The sequence below is a fragment of the Manacus candei genome, unplaced genomic scaffold (genome assembly GCF_025592945.1).
Source record: "Manacus candei isolate 608988 ecotype Guabito, Panama unplaced genomic scaffold, ASM2559294v1 h1tg000070l, whole genome shotgun sequence".
In the NCBI taxonomy this organism is placed as follows: domain Eukaryota; kingdom Metazoa; phylum Chordata; class Aves; order Passeriformes; family Pipridae; genus Manacus; species Manacus candei.
The window spans coordinates 2,047,236-2,068,629 of NW_026138118.1; the positions used below are offsets into that span (position 1 = coordinate 2,047,236).

Sequence of the window (21,394 nt, forward strand, 5' to 3'; positions counted from 1 at the left end):
GTGTCCCCAGACCCCCTGGTATATCCCCAACCCCTTGGTGTGTCCCCAAGCCTCTGATATGTCCCCAACCCCTCTGTCATGTTCCCAAGCTCCCTGGTATGTCCCCAAACCCCCTGGTATGCCCACAACCCCACTGGCATGTCCCCAAGCCCTGCTATGACCCCAGACCTCTTGTTACATCCCATAAGCCCCCTTGTATGTCCCTAAACACCTCGGCATGTCCCCAAGTCCCTTTGTATATCCCCAAACCCCCCTGACGTGTTCCCCAAACCCCTGGTATGCCCCCCAAGCCCTCTGGTATGTCTCCAAACCCCCCTGGTATGTCCCCCAAGCTCCCTGGCATGTCCCCAAACCCACTGACCTTGGCCCTGTGCCCCCCTCTCCACCTGCCCAGGGCCTCCTCCCCTAGCCTGACACCCCCCCTCAAGCCCGGGGCCAGTCCCCTCTTCCCACCAGTGCTGGGGAATTCATTAACCGGCCACAGCTGGGCCCTGCTGGGGAGGCCAAGCTGCAAGGAAAATTAACCTCTTCCTGCCCAGCCTCCCAAGCCTGGGATCCCCCCCACTGTCACAGCTGGCAGAAGAGGATGGTCCCCTCTCAGGGGGTGCTGGGGGGCTTTGCTTCCCAGTACTTCCCAATCCAGGCTTTTATTTGCAAGGGAAGCTGGTGTGTCCCTTCCCCACACAGCCTGGGAGGGCAGGGGGGGCTTTCTTTGCTCACCCCCATGGAGCCCCTCAAGCCTGTGTGCCCTGGGGTTGGAGGGGGTGAGGGTTCATCACTCAGTTCTGGCTTGGCTGAACCTGGGAGCCCCCCTGCCCAGGAATGGGTGCCCCCACCCCAAATCTTGCTGTTCCCCCAGGCCTCAACCACCCCCCCAGCCCACCCTGCAGGGTGACCATCTCCCCCTCTCCCTTGGGAGGGAGGGGCAGAAGGACCCAGGCTCCCCCCCCCAGCTCGTTAGAAAGCTTTTATTTCTCTCTATTTACAGACTTCATTAAAAAAAATAAACAACAAATCCCTCCCCTTCCCTCCCTCCCTCTCCATCCCCCCCCCCATGGCACTGCTCACCCACAGCCCTGCCCTGTGGGTGCACAGGGGGCTCCTGACCATGGGGCCAAGCCTGGGACCCCACTCAGGAATGGGGGGGCCCAGGGGGAGAGTGGGACCCCAGGAACCAGCTGGCAGTGCCATCACATTCACATTGACCCCCAAAGCCCCCCCCTCAGTGCCACAGGGGGTTGAGCCAAGCTGCCACCGGGACCCCCATGAGTGCCATGGGGGGTGACCCCATCCTGTAACCCCCTCCTACCCCCCACGGGGCAGCAGGGAACAGCTCCTGGGGTAGAGCTGCCCCCCACCCTGCCTGCACCCCTTGTCATCCCCCCAGGACTCCTTGTACCCCCCCAGGACTCCCTGTGCCCCCCCCCAGTGCAAGCAGAGGTTTATGGCTTTCAGGAGTTGGCCCTACTATAAGCAGAGGGGATAAAAAGGTGGGGGGGACAAGGGAATCCCCTCAAATATCAGGATCCCTTGGGGTGGGGGGGTGATGGCTGCTGGGGTGAGGGATGTAAAATCTCATAAATTAAAGAAGATAGAAGTGGGGGTCGGGGTAGGGGGGGAATTGAGGTGGCCTTCCCCAGGTCAGTGCCAGGATTTTGGGGGCTGAACCCCCCAGATGCATTACCAGAGGAGATTGGGGTTGGCATGGGGAGAGCCCCCCCGAGCTCTCTGCTGCTGTGAGTCTAGGTTTGTCGGGGGGGGGGGGGGGGGCAGAGGGGGGTCCCCCACACTCCTCCCCCCCAGCCAAAGCCCTTCTCAAGTTCAAAGGTGGGTGTGAAGGCAACAAAGAGGGGTGGGGAAGGGAGGGACTCCTCTCTGAGTCCAACATCCTTGTGCAAAGCCCCACGTCCTCCCTGGGGCACCCTGAGCACCCCCAACAGGTGTTTTGGGGGCGGGGGAGCAAAAAGGCCCCTAAAAAAGGGGGGAGATTCACCCCCAAAGCCACCCCAAAGCCTCCTGGGGGTCACTGGTTGTCCCCAGGCTGGTACTGGGGCTCGGTGGCGGTGAAATAGTCCTCGAGGAAGGACTGGAGGTACTCGAAGGTGGGGCGTTCCTCGGGCTCCCGCTTCCAGCACTGCACCATCACCTCGTGCAGGGACGAGGGGCAGCTCCCCGGGCACTGCATGCGGTACCCCCGCTCCACCTGCTCCAGCACCTCCCTGTTGTTCATCCCTGCGTGACAGGGACAGCCCTGCTCAGCGAGCAGCACCCCCGCGGGACCAGCCAGCGGGGAAAACGAGGCACGGGGCACCCCTTGCCAAGGGAGATCAGCCCCTGTCTGCACCCCAGGGGTGCCCACTGCCCTGGGGGGACCATACCTGGGTAGGGCACCCGGCCTTTGGTCACCAGCTCCGTCAGGAGGATGCCGAAGGACCAGACGTCCGACTTGATGGTGAACTTCCCGAAAAGCGCGGCCTCCGGAGCCGTCCACTTGATGGGGAACTTGGCACCTGCAGGGAGAGGCAGGAGAGCCATGGCTGGGGCACCCCCCTGCAGCCACACCCACGGCACCCAGGTCTGGGGACACCCCACACCCGGGACATCCTGCACATGGAGCTCCCTGTGCTGGGGGTGTCCTGAACCCAGGGCACCCTGAACTGGGGGTGCCCAGCACCCATGAAACCCTCAGCCTGGGGCACCCCACACATGGGGCACCCAGCACCCAAGGCACCCAGCACTGGGGACACCCTGCATCTGGGGCACCCATCCCCTGGGGCACCCATAAACTGGGGTACTTATAATTTGGGGTGTCCTTCACCCATGATATCCATTCCCTGGGTCACCCATACCATAGGGTGCCAATCCACTGGGGTATCACCCATCATCTGAGGCATCCATCACCTAAAATACCCATCCCCTGAGGCACCTATCTTTTGGGGTGTCCATCACCAGGGACACCCATCCCCTGGGGTACCCATCATCCAAGTTATCCCTCACCCAAAATACCCATTTCCTGGGGCACCCATTATCTGGGGTGTCCATCACCCAGGACACCCATCCCCCGGGATACCCATTATTTGGGGTGTCCATCACCCAGGACACCCATCCCCTGGGATACCCATTATTTGGGGTGTCCATCACCAGGATACCCACCCCCCTGGGTACCCATTATTTGGGGTGTCCATCACCCAGGATACCCACCCCCCTGGGTACCCATTATTTGGGGTGTCCATCACCCAGGACACCCATCCCCTGGGATACCCATCACCCAGGACACCTATCCCCCTGGGATACCCATTATTCGGGGTGTCCATCACCAGGATACCCACCCCCCTGGGTACCCACTATTTGGGGCACCCACTGCCCAGGCCACCCAGCCCTGGGGGGTGACCATTTCCAGGCTGAGGGTGGGACCCAGCAGGGAGGGGGCAGGTCAGGGGTGCCCACCCTGCCGTGCCGTGTACTCGTCGTCCTCGATGAGGCGGGCGAGGCCGAAGTCGGCGATCTTGCACACCAGGTTGTCCCCCACCAGGATGTTGGCGGCGCGCAGGTCCCGGTGGATGTAGTTCATCCGCTCGATGTACGCCATGCCCGCCGCGATCTGAGCGGGGGGGGGGAAGCAGTAAAACCCCCCAAAAACACCCTCGGGGGTCCCCCCACCCTGTGCCAGCCCCCCCACCCTGTGCCAGCCCCCCCCCAGTACCTGGGCTGCCATGTCCACCAGCTGGGGCAGCTTCAGGTAGCGACCGTCCCCGTCCTTCAGGAAATCCAGCAGGCTGCCTGCAGGCAGAGGGGGGCCCATTCACAACACCCCAAAACCCAAGAGTGCCCTCCCCTGCGAGCCCCCCTGCCCGGGACTGTAGCCAAGCAGGGTGAGGCTTGCAGGAGAGGTGGTGGGTCCCCCGGGCAGTGCCCCAGGCTCACCCTGGCTCATGAACTCGGTGACGATGTAGATGGGCTCCTCGGACACCACGGCGTAGAGCTGCACCAGCTTGTCGTGCCGCAGCCGCTTCATGATCTGAGCCTCCTCCAGGAAGGCCTCGGGGGACATGGTCCCCGGCTTCAGCGTCTTCACTGCCACCTTCGTGGTGCCGTTCCACGTGCCTGGGTTTGGGGGCACGGGGTCAGCAAGAGCCCGGGGGACAGCCAGCCCCTGCAGGGCCGGGATGGAGGGTATGTGGATGGAGGGTGAGTGGATGGAGGGGTGAGTGGATGGAGGGGTGTGTGGATGGAGGGGTGTGTGGATGGAGGGTGAGTGGATGGAGGGGTGAGTGGATGGAGGGGTGAGTGGATGGAGGGTGAGTGGATGGAGGGTGAGTGGATGGAGGGGTGAGTGGATGGAGGGTGAGTGGATGGAGGGTGAGTGGATGGAGGGTGAGTGGATGGAGGGGTGAGTGGATGGAGGGTGTGTGGATGGATGGATGGATGGATGGAGGAGTAAGGAATCAGGGCAAGGCAAGGAAGGGCCATGATCCCACCACACCCCACCCAGGACAAGGGGTCCCACTCACCCCAAGGCTCATCTTCTGATACCTCACCCCATTCCCCGTCCATCCATGGGGGATCCTGTGCCAAGCTGCCATCTCCCCCACACCAGTGAGTACCACTTGGCACCTCGTGACTCTCCCTGCCAGGGCAGGACTGGGCTTCTCCTGCCCACCCTGTGCCCCCCTGCCCTGGCCGGCTGGGCCAGCCTTACCCATCCACACGTCTCCGAAATATCCCATGCCGAGTTTCTTGTCCAGGGTGATGGATTCCCTCGCTATCTCCCAGGCGTCCTTAGCTAATCCCAGGGTCTGGGGCTTCATAGCGGGGCACGGGTGGGTGAGCAGATGGCACAACCCGTCGTTATACTCTGCAGGGGGTGGGGGGGGCAGGCAGGGGAGGAGGAGGAGGAGGAGGAGGGAGGGAGGGGGTGCGATGGGATGAATGGAACATGGGGATGGGGAGGATGGGGGATGGAGGATGGAGGATGGGATGAATGGAGCATGCACGCCGAGCGGGGGGAGCACAGGGCGCCGCAGGAAGGGGAGGACGAAGGTGGGACCCCCCAGCCTGGTCTTGTGGTCCCATCTGAAATGAGGAGGGGCTGCTTGCCCCTATATCAAGGAGCATCTCAGAATACCCATTATGATCCCAGAGGACATGGGATATTTCCCCATGCTGACGAATCGGTCTGGCTCAGCCTGTCCCAGCAGGCAGGAGCTTTTCCAAGGTGGGTGCCAGGCCTGGGGGTACCCCCGTGTCCCCCCCGCTGCTCGCCCCGGCTTGCCCGCCAGGCCCTACCCATCCAGACTTCCCCGAACTGCCCGTTCCCCAGCTTCTTGAGGAGCTGGAGGGACTCTCGGGGGATCTCCCACACGTCTTTGGTTTTGACCGACAGGTCAGCCAGCTTTGGGGTGCCCTTGTGGCATGGCACGGCCAGGCGGCAGCACAGCCCGGCCGCCCGCTCTGCGGCACCGGGGCAGGGGGTCGGTGTGGGCACAGACCCCTGCCAGCCCCCTGCCCACCTTCCACCACCCCGGGCATTGCCCAGGATCCTGCATCAGCCAGTCACACCCCAGCATCTACGTACAAAAATGGGGTGCACCCCCTTTTGCCTGCCCCGGGACAGCCCCACACCCCCTCAGCTGGGCTGGACCCCCAACCCCCCCAGCCGTGCCCAGGGAGTGGGTGAGGCCCACCCCAACTGTCATCGGGTGCTCCCTGTACCCAGGACATGGAAAAGGGGGAGGCCCTCGGGGAATCCCCGAATGCCACCACCGCAACAGCCCCCTCCTTCCCCAGTTCCGCCCAGTTTGCCCAGCCAGCCTCTTACCAAAGGCTCTCCTGGGCTTTCCCTACCCCTCCCATCGCCCCCCCCCCCGGGCCCCCCATCCCACCCTACCTATATAGTGCTGGACCAGCTGCTGGACGGTGTCGAACTGGGCGCGGGTGGTGATGTAGTACCCCCCGCTGTCCAGCTTCCGAATCTTATAGTGCTTCACGTGGTCTCCCTTGGCCTCATCCCAGTCCCGGATGGAGAGCGAGTAGGCCCCTGCGTGGGGGCACAGGTCAGGGAGGGACACGGGTCAGGGAGGGACACGGGGCACACCCGCCGGCGTCCCCGTCCCCGTGCCCTTACCTTTGGTGGTCTCGCTCTCCCGGATGAGGAAGGTGCCCCTGCAGTTGCCGTGGCACAGGAGCTGCCGCTCCGCGTCCTTGCGCCCGATCTTCCCGAAGTACCACCTGCCACGGGGACGGGCTCGGGACCACCCAGGGGCACCCAGGGGGACCCCACCGGCACCGCTGCCACGCTGCCCCCACCCCTGTCCCTCTACTCACTCCTCTGCCTGGATGGAATCCACGGGGGCCACGTAGTTGCTGGGGATGTAGCCCGTGGCGCCCGAGCTCAGCGACCTGGCCTCCCACCAGTCCCCCTCCCTGGGGCAGAGGAACAGAGAGTGAGGAGGAGGAGGGGGGACAGACAGACAGATCTGGCCATCCTGCATCCCCTCACCCTTCACACAGCACCCCCAGACCCCGCTCTGCCCCACCCATCTCTGCTGAGCCCACCCAGCTCGTGACACACGTGGCCCTGGTATCCAACACCGAAGCCAAGACAGAGCTTGTGTCCCCCAGCCTGGGTCCTGCAGGGGGTACCCACGGCATGGAGACCCCTCCCTGGGGTGGCAGGGGGGCACTGGGAGCGGCAGGGGGTCCAGGAGGGCTCACGTGTTGTTGATGATGTGGAATTTCTCCCCTTTCTGGAACGTCAGGTCATCCTCCGTGCGGGCCTCGTAGTCGTACAGGGCGATGAAGAGCGTCACCCCCCCACCTGCAGAGGGGACCACAGTGAGCCCCCGGGTCCCCTGCCCTCCCCGGGGTGCAGCTGGACCCCCCTGCCACCACCCAGCCCTGCTGCTGACCTGTGATGCCCCCGCTCCGCATCGGCAGCGTGTTGGAGCTGAACACGCCCGGCCCCGCCAGCGACGGGGCCGAGGGCACCGCCGGCCCCTGGAAGTTGTTGAAGTCGGGGATGCAGGTGAAGTTGGCCCCGGGCTGGGTGGGGTCGGGGTCGTACTGGGAGGGGGGGGGCAGGGAGAAGCCCCCCTCGCCCCCCCCCTGCCCTTTGCCAGCCCCTTTCTCCTTGCAGGGCACGCAGCCCATCCTGGGCACCGCCTGCGGGACAGAGGGCCCGTGACACAGGATTGGGGGCACCGGGGGGCACCCTGCCTGTCCCAGGAGGAGCAGGGGCCTTCCTGCCACCCCCCTGGCACGAAGCACTGGGTGACATGGGGACACCGGGGTGCTCTGCTGCCCGGGGGTCCCCACGTCCCCCCCAGCACCTGGGGGGGCTCCGTGGTGGCTCCACTCACTGCGAGGGCTCCTCGGGTCACTTCAGCTGCTCCATGTCACCTCGGGGAGGGGAAGAGGCACCTGTGGGCACCAGGGAGGGTCTCAGGCAGAGGGCAAGAGTTTTGCATGGGCTGAAACGCCTCTGCAAGGGCTAAAACACCCCATCAAAGCTGAAACACCCCGTCCAAGAGCTGCAACACCCCACCAAGGGCTGGAACACCCCTACCATGGGCTGCAACACCACTACAAGAGTAGAAATACCCCTGCCATGAGCTGTAACACCCCTGCATGGGCTGAAACATCCCTGCCTTGGGCTCAGACACTCCTGTCACGGGCTAAAATACCCCTGCATGTGCTGAAACACCCTTGCATGGGTTGAATTACCCCTGCATAGGCTGGAACACCTCTGAACAGGATGCAACACCCCTGCTTTGGGCTGTAACACCTCTGTCACGGGTTATAACACCCCTGCATGAGTTACAACAGCCCTGCATAACCTGAAGCACCCCTGCACGAGCTGAAACACCCTTGCACGGACCAAAGCACCCCTGCACGGGCTGTAATATACCCCTGCACGAGCTAAAACACCCCTGCACAGACTACAAACCCCCCCTGCATGAGTTAAAATGATCTACATGATCTGCAACACCCCCACAGAGGCTGCAACCCTCCTCCAAGGGCTGCGACACCCCTGCACAGGCTGAAACCACATCCTCGAGCGGGTTTTTCTCTCACTGTGGCCTCCCCACACCTTCAAGAGCAGCTGTGTCCTTGGCTGCCCCGAGGCTGGAGGGAGCCAGGGTGGGTGGGGAGGAGCCTCTGAAGTGTCCCTGACCCCACACCCTCTGCTCAGCAGGGAGGAGGTGTTTTGGGGAGGAAGGTCCCTGCAGTCACCTCGTGCTCTTCCGGCCACGAAGGTGTCACAGGGGAGGAGGAAACTGAACCTCTCCCGCCGTGGAGCTGCGAGGACACGGCCTGTCCCCAGCTCTGTCACTCCCCTGGGTGCTGAACACCCACACCAGTCTGCCCAGTTTGCACCGGGCAGAGCTTTCCACTCTGCAATCTGGCAGAGCTCCAGCTGAGAGCGGAGGGGAGGAGCAGGAAGGTGCCCTGTCCCCTGCGCTCCAGAGAGCAGGAGGAGATGAAGGTTTTGGGGTGGATGAGACGTTTCAGGCGGGTTTCCCTCATCATGGCCACTGATTTCCTTTTCTCTCCGTCAGTGGGGGTGGAAAGAGTCCCAGCTCTCCCCTTCCACCTCCACTTTCAACACCATTGGTGTGGCAAGGCCGCGACCGTTGCCGACGGGGCAACGTTGCCAAATCCGAGAGCGCTCAGCTGGTTGGGGATTTCATTCTTGCTCGCTATTAGTGGCTGTTTCAGCTGATGGACACCCCTGGTTCTCACAAACCTTGTCCCTTACGTGTGGGAATCACCCACCCACCACGCTCAGAAACTTCCCATTTCGCCGAATTTCGGTGCTGAGCGGGTGGCTCAGAGCTGCCAGAGCTGCCAGCAGGGATGGGGCTGGCAAGGAGCATCTTCCAGGCGAGCCCAAGCCCCCAGTATCACAGCACCGAGGGTTCAGGTGCTGTGCAGCAGCGTGGCACCCACTCTTCCCCTTCCCTGGGCTCCCACAGCCCCCCGAGCCCGTCACAGCCCGTCCCAGAGCCGTCCCCCCGCGCTGTCCCTGGGGAGGGGACGCAGCTGGCGCCGTGTCCGGTGGCTCCGCGCTGGCACCGGGCTCCAGCTCTCCCGAAAAGGAGCTGCTGGGAGCCCGGGAGCAGATGGCAACTGAGCCCTTCCCGCCCCGGCTCCACCGGCACCGGTCCCAGCTCCCGCCCCGCGCTGAGACCCGGCCAACTCGTCACCCCCCGTCCTGCAGGGCACGGCTGGGCACGGAGCAGCCACGTCCCTGGCTGCCCATCCATCTGCTCCCCGGCCCCATGGGACAGGGGGTGGCTCAGCCCCATCCCCAGCTCCTGGACGGGGCACAATGTCCCCTGCACGTGCCGCTGTGGCCCCTGTGACCCATGATGTCCCCTCCGTCCCCTCGTGAAGGAGGGCTCGGGGGGGGGCAGGGAATGTCACACAGCCCAGGCTTGGGGACAAGCCAGGGTGGCATTGGCCAGGCTGAGGGTGCCATGACCCCCCCTGCCCCGGGCACGGGGGCAGCTGCCAGAGGAACTCCCATGGCACCTACACAGCGGGAAGAGGAAGCTGCAGGAGCCCGGCACGGGGGAGGAGGGGCAGCCAAGGGGAACCTCCGGGCTGGCAGGACCCCAGGCCTTGGGGTTGGTGGTATTTGGGGGGGGCCAGGCAGGAACCACAGCAGGGCTGCAGCCTTTTGGACACCCAGTGCCCCATGCCCTGACCCGCCCCCTCACCCTGCACAGCCCCCACATTCCGGTGGCTCTCACAACCTGTTCCCAGGGAAGAGGAACCGAGAGGGCTGCAGAGCCCAGCTGGGGTTCCTCTGTCACCCCACAGCTCTGGAGGTGCCTGGTCCCAGGGGGGAAACTGAGGCACGAGGCAGCTGCAGCCCAGAAGGGGAAGGTGCCTCTTTTTAGGACACAGGAGTCCGAGACACGTTCCCAGCCCGTGTCCATGACCCCACAGACCTGGGGAGGGGATGAGAGGATACATTTGCCTTGACTGTCTGCTCCTCATCCTGGTGTGGTAGCAGATGGTGGCGTGTCCCTGCCCCTTCCCCACTGCCCCCAGCTCCTTTCCCACTGCCCCCAGCCCCAGGTCCAGCCCTGCATCCCAGAGCAGGAACCCTGCTCCTGCTCCAGCCCTCCCAGTTCACTCAGGGCCTGGTGAGTCCCCTGTGGCTCCCAGTGGGAGCAGGTTCCTTGAGAACAAGGGGTGCAAGGAGGGATGACACCCCATCCCCTGCATGCCCACGAGAAGGACAGGGCTCAAAGGTGCCCCCCAAAACCTGCTGTGCTGGCCAGGCCTGACCAGTGCTTGGCCAGCATCGCCCCGTGCCAGCCCCAGGAGGTGGCAGGGCCATTCCCTGGGGTAAAAGAGGCCGCCCCCCAGAAGTGAGCTGCTGCACAAGCCTACCCACCAGCCACCAGGCCAAGGGCAGGGGGGTCTCCTTGCCCCCTGCCAAGGAAGAGATGCCCAGGAGGGAGGCAACCCCCCTTCCCCAGCCTCCCAGCCCCATCGCTGGCTGGGAAAGCAGGATTTCCGCTGGAAGAAGAGCAATTCCCGGATCCAAGGGGCTGCAGGGGCGGAGGGAGGGAGCCGGCCAGGGCTCCAAATACAATGTCCCGGGAGGAGCGGGGTGGGGAGGGAATTGTGCAGGGCAGGAAGCGGCGAGTTCCTGTCCCTCCTTGGGACACACCAAGGACCTGGGACGAGGCAGAGCTGCAGGGAGCGGGGGGAGCACCCGCTCCGGCCAGAGCCTGAGCCCCTCACTGTTCCCGCAGCCCCAACCAGGGATTGCTCAACCCCCGGAGCGCTGGCTGGGCTGGCAGCCCAGGGACACCCGCGGGGCTGAGGGCACAGGTGTGTCCCCATCCCACCGTCCCGGAGTGCCGTGACCTGTCCCCTCCCCAGCGCGGGGGTCCGGCGCGGGTGAAGGCACCGCGTGTCCCCGCAGGCTCCCGACGCGGTGTCACCGCCATCAGTGCCGGCACAGCGAGCTGGAGCCGGCGGGTGCCCCCAGCCCTCCCCACGCCACAGCCCCCGCTGACCCGCTGCCCCCCAGCACGGCGAGGACGGGGGTCTCCTCCCGCCCCCAGGCATTGCCTGGGGGGAGCAGTGAGGGCAGAGCCCAGGCAGGGCCCCCAAAAGCCCCGCACGGGGGTCACGGGGGCCTCCATCCCCAAAGCTCGGTGCCCGTCCCAGCCGGGACCCAGAGCCACCCCACACCTGGGGGGATCATCCCTCAGCACCTCCCCAAACACACAACAAGGGGATTAAGAGACCCCCCCACTTTACAGGGGTGAGCCCCCCACCACCCTGCACCGTGCCCCCCACGCATCCTCCCCTACCGTCAGCGCTCCCGCTCCGCCTGGCATGGACCCCCCGCTCCCGAGCTGCTCCCAACGGGACCCCCGGCCGGGGTGCCACGGCAGCACCCGCTTCTCCCGGCGCCGGGGGCCGGGGTGTCGAGGCGGGGGCCGTGGGAGAGCGGGAGAGCGCCCGGCCGTGTGCTTCCCGTGTCTCTTCGGCGGCTCTGGCAGCCGAGCAAGAGCTTCCCCTCCCCTCGCCCCCCCTTCCTCCCCGCGCTCCCAGCGATGGTTCATTGTACCAGCCAGCCCGGCCGGGGCGGCTGCTGGATCACCGGCGGGATCGCCCTCGGGATCGCCTGGATCGCCCCCTGGATCACCCTCCGGCACACTCGCTGAGGACCCGCGGGGGTGGTATAGCAGGACACACGCTGGCATTGGGGTGTCCCCGGTCCCCAGCAGCACAAGGGGACACGGGCATGGATCCCCTGGTTCTGCCTTATGGGATTTATGGGATGTGTGTGGGGATCCAGCCTGTGCCAGGGTGGGGGGCTGCCTGCACTCATCCCCAGAGATCCTGGCATGGCTCCCCTGAGCCCCCGAGCCAGGCAAGGCACATGGATTGCACACGGGGGGCTGTGTCCCTGCGAGGCACAGGGACAAGGTGCCTGTCTGGTGGCAGAGCACACACAGCAGCCACGCAGCCACCTGGCACAGGGGCTCTCGGGGCAGGGCAGAGCCCACCCTGCCCCAGCACTGTGTTCCAGGGGGGTCCTACTGTCCCCCCAAGATGGGGACCAGCTCCCAGCTGGCTCAAGCCAGTGCTGTGGCCATCGACAGCCCACCAGACATCACCCCCCTTACTACTTACCCCTTCTCCAGATGAAGCTGCTGGTGGGATGACCCCAAGATTTGGTGCCTGTCACACCAAGCCACAAACCTCAGAGAGCTCTGGGAGAGGGGAGGAGACCCCCAGCACCCTGTCTGAAACCCCCTCAGGCTCCCAGCCCAGATCACTGAGGTACCCACCTGCAAGAGAGCACTTCAGGCCTTTGGCACCCTGACCCCCAGATCGAGGGGTTCTCGATGGGGCCCCTCACTGGGGGAACACCCTGTGCAAACCAGGGGTGCAGGGAAGCCTCCCCTCCAAATCAGAACCTCCCTGGATGGAAATACCCTCCCCAGCTCCACCGAGCCCCACCCTGCACACCCCCCAGCCCTCCCTCCCTCCACCACAGTGGACAGGGGTATTTTTGGGTGTCCCCCTGCTGCAGTTTCCGGTGTGGGGCTGTGCTCTCAAGGGGGGGGTGAGGGTGCACAGGGTGGGATGGGGGCTCTGGTCACGCTCCAGCCTGGAGCTGCTGCATCCTGGCTCTGCCACCCTGTTTCCCCACACAGCTGAGCTGGAGAGGGGTCCTTCCCCATCTCTCCAGAGCCTTCCTCCTCCTCCTCCTCCTCCTCCTCCTCCTTGTCCTGTGGTTAACCCTCACAGGGTGACCTCTTTCCTCTGTACACTAAGTCTGGCCCTGATGTTTCCTGTTCTCACAGAGGGGTTGGGGCTGGTGGAGGTCCTGGGTGCTCACCAGGATGGGGACCTGCCCCTCCAGACTGGTGGCACCCTCACCTTGTCACCTCCCACCTCATCCTGGGAACACAGCTCCCCTTTAATCTTGGATTTGGGGGCTCTGGGACTTGCTGAGGGGGGATTCAGACCCTGCTGGGGATGGAAACAGCCCTGTCACTGTCCCTGGGAGGGGATGGAAACAGGAGGGACAGCAGGGACAGGGACTGCTCACCTGTGGGGCCCTGAGCCCCTCCAGCCTCCCAGAACCCTCCCCTCTCCCCTTGGGGCTGGCTGTGGGGTTCCTACATCCCCTTGCACCCCGTGATTGGCTCAGATCCCCCCAAAAAAGAGTTCCCAGTGCTCCCAGTCCCAGGATCTGCCTCGGTAAGGCCGAACTGCTCACAGCCCTGACCCTGTGCTGTAGGTGCTGCCCCTTGCCCCTCACCCTGGCATCAGGGCTGCTTGGCAAAGACCCCAAGGAGGTCTCCCTTTGCAGCCCAGGAGGGGACACACAGCCCTGAGCACCCCACTTTGCTCTCCATTTCTCCCACCCGGATGCAGAAGAAGGGACCAGCTGTGACGACCCACCCTTAAGGGGAAGGAATCCTGTTTTGGTGAAAACCCAATTTTACTAATTCGTATATTCTGCATTAGGTGGGATAAGGCAGTACTTGAAAAAAGGTTTGTAAGAAGAAGGTGTTTCTGCTTTCAGCTGATTTTTCTGCTTGGAGATCCTGGTGATATTGCAGTTACCAGGAGCCCTTGCTGTTTGCAGGAGAGAAGGACCTCTGGCTAACCCACTCCTTACCTTCTGTGCGGGGTATTTGGGATCTCGAGGCTGATTTCAACCTGTTTGAACGTACCAACACATAAAATAAAGCAGCCAGTGCTTTAACCATCGAGTTAACATCAGATCTGGAAGGAAGCCTGGTTGACCCCAAGCCGGAGGGTCCCCACGGATCCATCCCGCCTGCACCTCCCACGCGCTGCTGGAGGTGTTTTGGGGGCCCCTCCCGCACCTCCCACGCGCTGCTGGAGGTGTTTTGGGGACCCCTCCCGCACCTCCCATCCCCTGCAGCACCCGGCGTTGTTCCATCTGCCCTGCCGGGACACGCTCTCCCCGCCGAGCACCCCGAGGGTGCCCGTCCCCCCGCCAGGCACCACATGATGCCGGTTCCTTCCCTCCTCCGGGGAGGGCCCGGACTCCTGCATTGGCTCCGGCAGGTTTCGCTGCCGCCGGCTCCGGATTAAAGCTGAGGAGCCGGCGCCGGGCGAGCCGGGGAGGTGAGGATGGGTTTTCTCCGCTGGCTCGTGGCCTCTGCGCTCTGCATCTTCATCTGGGGTGAGTCTGGACCCCCCCTCTCATGGCACTGTCCCCACTGGGGGCACCACGGGGGTGGGAGGGAGGTGGGGGCACCTCAACAGGTCCGTCCCCCCCCCCCCCGCGCTGTGCGGTGGGGCAGGCTGGAGATTTGGGAAGTGGTTTCATTGCTCGTTGGGTCCTAAAGTTTGCGGTTCCTCCGAGGCAGAGCTGGGGTGGGGTGGCAAAGAGGGGGGGACGTGCCTTGAGGGCTCGGTGAGGGTGAGGGGAAGAAAACATGGCTAAACTGTGGCTTTAACCCAAGGTGTTTAACCCAAGCAAGCAGGGGAGAGGGGATGGGGGTGACAGGGGACTGTGCCCCTGTGGGACCCCCTTTCTGTGTGGCTGTAAGCAGGGTTGTGGGGTCACTGGACTCACTGCTCCCCCCACCCCGGGCACTCTCTGTGGGGGCACGGGGTGTGATGGGCACCCACGGGATAGCCTGGGGTGCAGTGGGGGGCTGCCTGGCCCTGGCTCCCCCCGGTTTGGGGTTCAGGGTTGGTCCTGGGGCAGGTGCTGCTGGTTGCTCCCGGCGAGGAGGAAGATGCTGACAGAGGGAAGGGCCCGTTCCCAGTGGCGGGTGTGTTGGCGTGGCTTGGGGTTGCACAAGCTGGGAGCCCTCAGGGAGGTTGGGGAGGTCACTGGGAGATGCCAAGCGGGACCAGTCAGCTCCCTGGCACCCCTCAACCACGCCACGTGTGTTGGGGACAGCTTGGCTGTGTCCCCCCTTGGAAACATCACCCAATGCCACGGCCACCTGCGCTGGAGGTGACACCGGGGCATCACCCCAACAGTCATCCCAGGAACTGGGGTTCCCTGGGGGTGCAACAGCGCAGGGCTCACCCCAGTGTCGTGGCAGGTTGTGGCATGGTGGTGGCCCTGGATCTGGCCCTGGGAAGGTATCAGTGCCTTGGTGTCCCGTGGATGTGTCACCGGTGGGCTCGGGGAGTTCTTTTGGCCAAGCAGGGGGGCCCCAGGTTGCAGGGAAGGAGACACTGGCTCAGGACATCTCCTGTCCCCAACTCAGCTTGGGGGGACACACAGAGCCCCCCTCACCCCTGCCCCTCTCTGCCTTCCAGGACAGGACTATGTGCTCTCCCGCCCACCCCCTCAGTTCGGCTCCATCTACCACGTCCGAGGTAACAGGACCACACAGCCCCCTTTGCTGGGGGGGAGCAGAGGATGCTCAGCACTGGGCAGGACCAGGCTGTCCCAGTGCCAGACTGGGGCAGCTTTCCACAGCCAAGTGCCTCTCCCTGTCCTGTCGCCCGTGGGGACAGTGGCTTGGTGAGCTGCAGGCTCTTGGGGGCCCAGGGAGGGACGTCAGGGTGCTGAGGCTTTGGGGCTGACCTGTCTGGGGGGGCTCACAGGGGTCATAAAGCTGCCCTATGCTGAGATTGAAGAGCCCTTCGAAGCCTGGTACAACCTGACGGGGAACAAGAGCCGGATCCAGTATTATGGAGGTAAGAGGTGGGCACCCACCTGCTCCAGCTGCGCCCACCCTGCGCTGGCAGGACCACCCTGCCTCAGCTTCCCGTCCCCACGGGCACAGGGCAGGTCATCACCTACCAGCTGGCAGCGGTGAAGCCCTACGGGGTGAGGTACAAGATCACCCCAGAGACCACCGAGAAGGAGGTGAACGCCAGGAAATGCTTCCAGCTGCCCGGCTCCAAGGAGGATGTGGTGAAGGCTCAGAGCGTCTTCCCCAACATGAAAGGCTTTAAGGTGGGAGACGCCAGAGCCCGGATCCGCCCCGCTGCCCGGAGCACGTGCAGGCTGTGGGAAGGGGTGCTGGGAGATGCTCCTCTCCGTCCAAGGGGTGCTGGGACAGGCCAGGACGTGCCCCCCCCCACACCCCAGGGCGCAGGGAGGGTCACTTCCCCACCCGGATTGGGACCGGACCGCCGGCTCCTTTCCCAACTCCGGCAGCCGTGTCAGGACGTGCCACATCCCACACGAACGCCGGCGTTTCGGCACCGTTTGGGCAAGTCTCTGCAGCTCCCGCTGGCCCCAGGGTCTGACAGGGCTGGGCACAGCACGTGATCGGTGGGGACAGCAGGCTGTCACCCAGCTGGGCACTGCCTGCAGGGAGAGAGCTTGGAAACACTCAGGAAAAACCTGGAAGCTCTTTTTAGCCTTTGGAAGGCAGACCTCCCGCTGTGGGTGCACACAGAGTGCTCTGCACGGTGGGGTGTCCCCAGGGCACCGCTGAGCCAGACGGGGGGGGGTCTGCCCTGTGTGGCACCCCAAATCCTTGCCCACGGTTTGCATCCCACTCGTGGGTGTGTGCTCATGGCCATGGAGCCTCCGGATCCGGGTGGAGAGCCCGGTGTGTGCACTGGGAGCACTGGGCTGTGTGAGCACTGGGAGCACCGCCGAGCCAAACGGGGGGGGGTCTGCCCTGTGTTGCTCCCCAAATCCTTGCCCCAGTTTCCATCCCAAGCATGTGCTTATGTCCATGGACCCTCTGGATCCAGCCGGTGTGTGTGCTGGGAGCACTTGGCTGTGCAAAGGGGCCGGGTGGGGAGGGGGACGCCTCGGGGGGGTTGGGGACCCCTCCCTGATGCCGTGTCCCCCCCAGTTCCTGCGGGAGGAGTACTACCAGGGCCGGTACTGCGCCGTGTGGCAGAACAGCACCCGCTGGGCGCAGAAGAAGAACGTCTACACCCTGTGGGTCACCAACTCCAGCTGCGGGGTGGCCCCCGTGCACTACGAGATGCGGGGCTACAACAGCCTGCTGGGCTCCCACTACGACAAGTACGAGATCGACTACTCCGACTTCGACAACAGCTACCCCCCCTCCGTGTTCGACCTCCCCGCCAACGGTGAGCCAGGGAGGGCCCCCCTGCCCTGCCCTGCCCTGCCCTGCCCTGCCCGCGGGGCTCGGGCTGACGGTGTCCCCTCCCTGTCCCCAGTGACCACGTGCGGGGTGCTGCCGGGGGCCGCGGCGGAGCACCGGGTGCTGGCAAACCCCATGGAGGACCTGGTGGGGCGGCACCAGCCCTGGGCACACCAGGCTTTCCACGAGTACCGGCGGCGGATGGGGCGGCGGTACAGCTCCGTGCGGGAGCTGGAGCACAGGCAGAGCGCCTTCGTGCACAACATGAGGTACAGGCAGGCGGGGCAGTGGGTGGTGGCTCTCCGAGGGTGCCCCTCAGCCCGAGGAGGAGGTGGCAGTGCCAGCCGGTGCTGTCCCCACGTGCCCCAGGTTCGTGCACTCCCGGAACCGCGCCGCGCTCTCCTACACGCTGGCCCTGAACCACCTGGCCGACCGCACGCCCCAGGAACTGGCAGCCCTGCGGGGCCGCCGGCGCAGCGGGGACCCCAACAACGGGCAGCCCTTCCCCACCCACCTCTACACCGGCCTCATCCTGCCAGAGAGCCTCGACTGGCGCATGTACGGTAGGTGTGGGGCTGGGGGGACCCAACCCGGTCCAGCTGAGACCCCCCTGCTCCCTGTCACTGCACTGAGGAGCCTGTGGGGCTTTGCTGCTTCTGGGGGTCCACATCTCCCCGTGGTCCCGGCTCTGCTCAGCAGCTGGATCAAAGCTGGGTTTAAGCCGGGCTCTGTGAGGGTGCTGAGGCACTGGGATGGGCTGCACAGAGATGCCTCATTCCTGGAAGTGTTCAAGGCCAGGTTGGATGGGGCTTGGAGCAATCTGGTCTAGTGGAAGGTGTCCCTGGCCATGGCAGGGGGTGGAACAGGATGAGCTTTAAGGTCCCTTCCAGCCAAATCCATTTTGGGATTCTGTGATTAAAGGCAGCTGGGTCAGCAGTTGGCCCTCATTCAGTCTGGTGCTCCAGGGACAGGTGTGACATCTGAAGCCACATCCTTCCCTCACAACTCCATCAGCTGGGAATGACACCCCCAGAGCTTGCCCCAGCCCAAGGGTGGGGATCCCAGTTTTGCTGGTGCATTCCCCACCTTTCCTGATTAACACCAAGCCCTGGCTGTGCTGCCTCTGGAACTCACCTCCTGCCTCAGTTTCCCTCCCACCTGCCCCCATCCCTCGGTGCCCACCCAGTTTCTCACCCCCCCTTGCTGTCCCCAGGCGCTGTCACCCCCGTGAAGGACCAGGCTGTCTGTGGGTCGTGCTGGAGCTTCGCCACCACCGGGGCCATGGAAGGTGCCCTGTTCCTCAAGGTGGGAGCGGGGCTGTGCCCCACAGGGGTGGACAGGGTGCCTGCAGGGTGCCTGTCCCCATTCCTGCAGCGTGTCCCCCCCACAGACCGGCGTGCTGACCCCCCTGTCCCAACAAGTCCTCATCGACTGCTCCTGGGGCTTCGGGAACTACGCCTGTGACGGGGGGGAGGAGTGGAGAGCCTATGAGTGGATCAAGAAACACGGTGGCATCGCCAGCACCGAGTCCTATGGCACCTACAAGGGACAGGTAGGGGTGGCTCTGTGTCCTTGACAGAGTCCCCAATGTCTTGGAGCTTAAAGCCACGGTGGGACCCACCTCGATGGGTCAAAGGCACTAGCAGGCTCTGGAGGTGTGGATGTCACCTCATCCCCAAGGCAGCAGGCTCCTGTGGTTCAAAGCACAGTCCAAAGCCAAGCCCCAGGGCTCAGCTGGGCAGTTTCATCACTGTGTGCCTCAGTTTCTCTTCTTGCAAAACAGGGACAAGGCTCCTCCACCCATGGGTGGTGCTGTGGGTCACTCCGTACCCTGGGGAGCAGGGATGGAGCAAAGCTGCCTGGGGACAGGGATGTGGCTGAATGACACAGGCAACAGCCACCCCCGGGGCTTGGGGTGCAGAGCCAGCTCCCTGTGCAACTGGGAAAACATCCCCACCACCCTGGGCTTGGGAGCACAGCGGGAACGCTGTCACAGCCCAAACCCCGGGTCGCTGGGAAGAGCTCCACGGGGAGCAGGCAGGGTGGGCATGGGGAGGGGGAGCAGGGCGTGCTGCTGACAGCCTGCGTGTCCCCTGGGTGTGTAGAACGGTCTGTGCCACTACAACCAGTCGGAGATGCTGGCCAAGATCACGGGCTACGTCAACGTCACCTCGGGCAACATCACGGCCGTCAAAGCCGCCATCTACAAGCACGGCCCCGTGGCCGTGAGCATCGACGCCTCCCACAAGAGCTTCTCCTTCTACTCCAACGGCATCTACTACGAGCCCAAGTGCGGTGAGTCGGGTGGCACGCGGGGCACGGCGGGACCTGGGTGCCCAGGGAATTGCCAGGACAGCCAGTTCCCAGCCTGGCAGTCCAGGGAAGGGTGGAGGGGACCGGCCCCGCGGTGCTCTGCGGCACTGTGGGCAGCCCTGGGAGCAGGGGTGCTCTCCAGGTTGGGATGTTCGCTGGACAGGGATCCTCTCCAGGCAGGGAGGTCTCCAGGTAGGAATGGTCTCTGCACAGGGATGCTCTTAGGTCAGGGGTGCTCTCAGGGTGCTCTTAGGTCAGGATCTCTCTCTATATAATTATAATTATACCGACATATAATAGTATGTCAGTATGGGTAAGGATACTGTCCATACAGGGCTGCTCTCCAGACAGGGATCCTCTCCACACAGGGATGGTCTTCAGACAGGAATGCTCACTAGACAGGGACGGTCACCAGACAGTAATGGTCTCTGGACAGGGATGCTCTTATGTCTGCAGTGCTCTCTGAATAGGGATGTTCTCTGGATACAGGTGGTCTCCAAACAGGGATGCTCACTGGATAAGGATGCTCTCTGACAAGGATAATCACTGTACAGGGATGTTCTCCAGACAGGGATGCTCTTAGGTCAGGGATGCTCTCTAGATAGGGATGATAACTGGGTAGGGATGCTCTTAGGCCAAGGATGCTCTCCAGACAGGGATGCTCTCTGAACAGGAATGCTCTCCAAATGAACCCTCTCCCACGTCATTCCCTGCAGACAACACACCAGGATCTCTGGACCATGCAGTGCTGGCCGTGGGCTACGGGGTCTTGCAGGGAGAGACCTACTGGCTCATCAAGAACTCCTGGTCCACCTACTGGGGCAACGACGGCTACATCCTCATGGCCATGAAGGACAACAACTGCGGCGTGGCCACTGAGGCCACCTACCCCATCCTGGCCTGAGCCACCCCGGCCCTGCAGGGACACTCTGGGCACCCAGCCCTGGATCAGCCCCTTTGGTGGAGCCCCCAGGCAGCAGGAAGCAGGACAGGGCCAGGGGGTGCTGGACACGGGGTAGGATGGGGACCCAGCAGTGGCCTTGCCAATAAAGACACTGGAAAAATACCGGATGGCTCCTACAGCAGGGATTCAACTGCTGCCCACCCAGCTGTGCCCCCTGTGCAGACCCCCAGTGACACATCCTGCCCCCAGGCTGGTTTTTCTTGGTCCTGTGGGACCCCAGGGGCCTCCCAGGGAGGGGACCTGCCTGGCAGAGCCAGCTGGCTCTCACAGCCCGTCCCAGACACCCGGGGCGAGGGGAGCGGCTTTTCCAGCCCTGTCTCTGAGGTGGAGCACAAACAACCCCAGGGATTTCTGCTGAGATGAGAAATTCCTGGCGTGGGGTGTCGGGGAGGGGGGAAGGCATCCACCCTTTGCCCCACTGCCCTGTTGTGGCTGTGGGTGGGGACGTCACCGGGGTGTTTGCCAGGGTCACCCTTCACCCCCTGGGGCTGCTCCCCCTTTACCCCGTGGCCATGGCTCGGCTGGGAGATCCTAGTTTGGGATCAAGCCATCCTGGAGAATGGGATCAGTGCATGAGGATACTAAAACAGGGTGGGAAGTTCTCCCTGCCCTCAGCCTGGTGGTCTCCCATCTTTGCTGGCGCATCCTCAGGGCAGGATGCACATCTGCAGTGGTGGGCTGTGATGGTTTTTCAGGCTTTTCATAGATTTCAGTTTTTTCACAGCTTTTTCAGGCCAGATCATTAAATTTCCTAGGCTTTTCTCCAGTATAACCTGAGTATCTCCTGAATATTCCTGAATATCCTGAATATTCTCCAGTATAACCTGAATATCCCTCCCAGAGAAAAACTAGATAATTAAAAAACAAAACCAAAAACATCGGGGGGTGGGGGGGAAAGCAAAACAATAACTTGCACTTGGATAACATTTTGGAAGACCTGCTTGAGTCAGGCTTGGTATCACGACTTCAAAAGCTGTTCATCACTGTCCAGGAATGATTGGGATGCATCATCCCAGCCAGTCCTTCAGAGGGACAGTGCTCAGGCACTTCATCTCTT

The 21,394-nt window shown here is 63.7% G+C and overlaps 2 protein-coding genes across 4 annotated transcripts; one reads left to right on the plus strand and one right to left on the minus strand.

Moving 5' to 3' along the window:
• Positions 1 to 1,085: 1,085 nt before the first annotated feature.
• Positions 1,086 to 12,199, minus strand: FGR (FGR proto-oncogene, Src family tyrosine kinase). Of its 3 annotated transcripts, none has more exons than XM_051807182.1 (13): positions 12,169 to 12,199; positions 7,359 to 7,419; positions 6,909 to 7,161; positions 6,715 to 6,817; positions 6,325 to 6,423; positions 6,125 to 6,228; positions 5,888 to 6,037; positions 5,287 to 5,451; positions 3,925 to 4,104; positions 3,704 to 3,780; positions 3,448 to 3,601; positions 2,379 to 2,510; positions 1,086 to 2,232 (listed from the first exon to the last, which is right to left on the minus strand). In XM_051807182.1, the coding sequence occupies exons 3-13, from the start codon at positions 7,147 to 7,149 to the stop codon at positions 2,024 to 2,026; spliced, it is 1,614 nt and encodes a 537-aa protein (XP_051663142.1). In that variant the 5' UTR covers positions 7,150 to 7,161; positions 7,359 to 7,419; positions 12,169 to 12,199; the 3' UTR covers positions 1,086 to 2,023. The 3 variants fall into 3 exon arrangements, with proteins under 3 accessions (XP_051663142.1, XP_051663141.1, XP_051663140.1); XM_051807181.1 differs by lacking the exon at positions 12,169 to 12,199 and adding an exon at positions 11,340 to 11,514; XM_051807180.1 differs by lacking the exon at positions 12,169 to 12,199 and adding an exon at positions 11,340 to 11,514 and having other exon boundaries at positions 7,329 to 7,419.
• Positions 12,200 to 14,084: 1,885 nt separating this feature from the next.
• LOC127479778 (digestive cysteine proteinase 1-like) lies at positions 14,085 to 20,452 on the plus strand. Its single transcript, XM_051807179.1, has 11 exons — positions 14,085 to 14,203; positions 15,301 to 15,360; positions 15,592 to 15,684; positions 15,774 to 15,946; positions 16,803 to 17,046; positions 17,137 to 17,329; positions 17,430 to 17,623; positions 18,274 to 18,365; positions 18,451 to 18,612; positions 19,166 to 19,355; positions 20,090 to 20,452. Exons 1-11 carry the CDS (start codon positions 14,152 to 14,154, stop codon positions 20,275 to 20,277), a joined length of 1,641 nt encoding a protein of 546 aa, XP_051663139.1. The 5' UTR covers positions 14,085 to 14,151; the 3' UTR covers positions 20,278 to 20,452.
• The last annotated feature ends 942 nt before the right edge of the window (positions 20,453 to 21,394 follow it).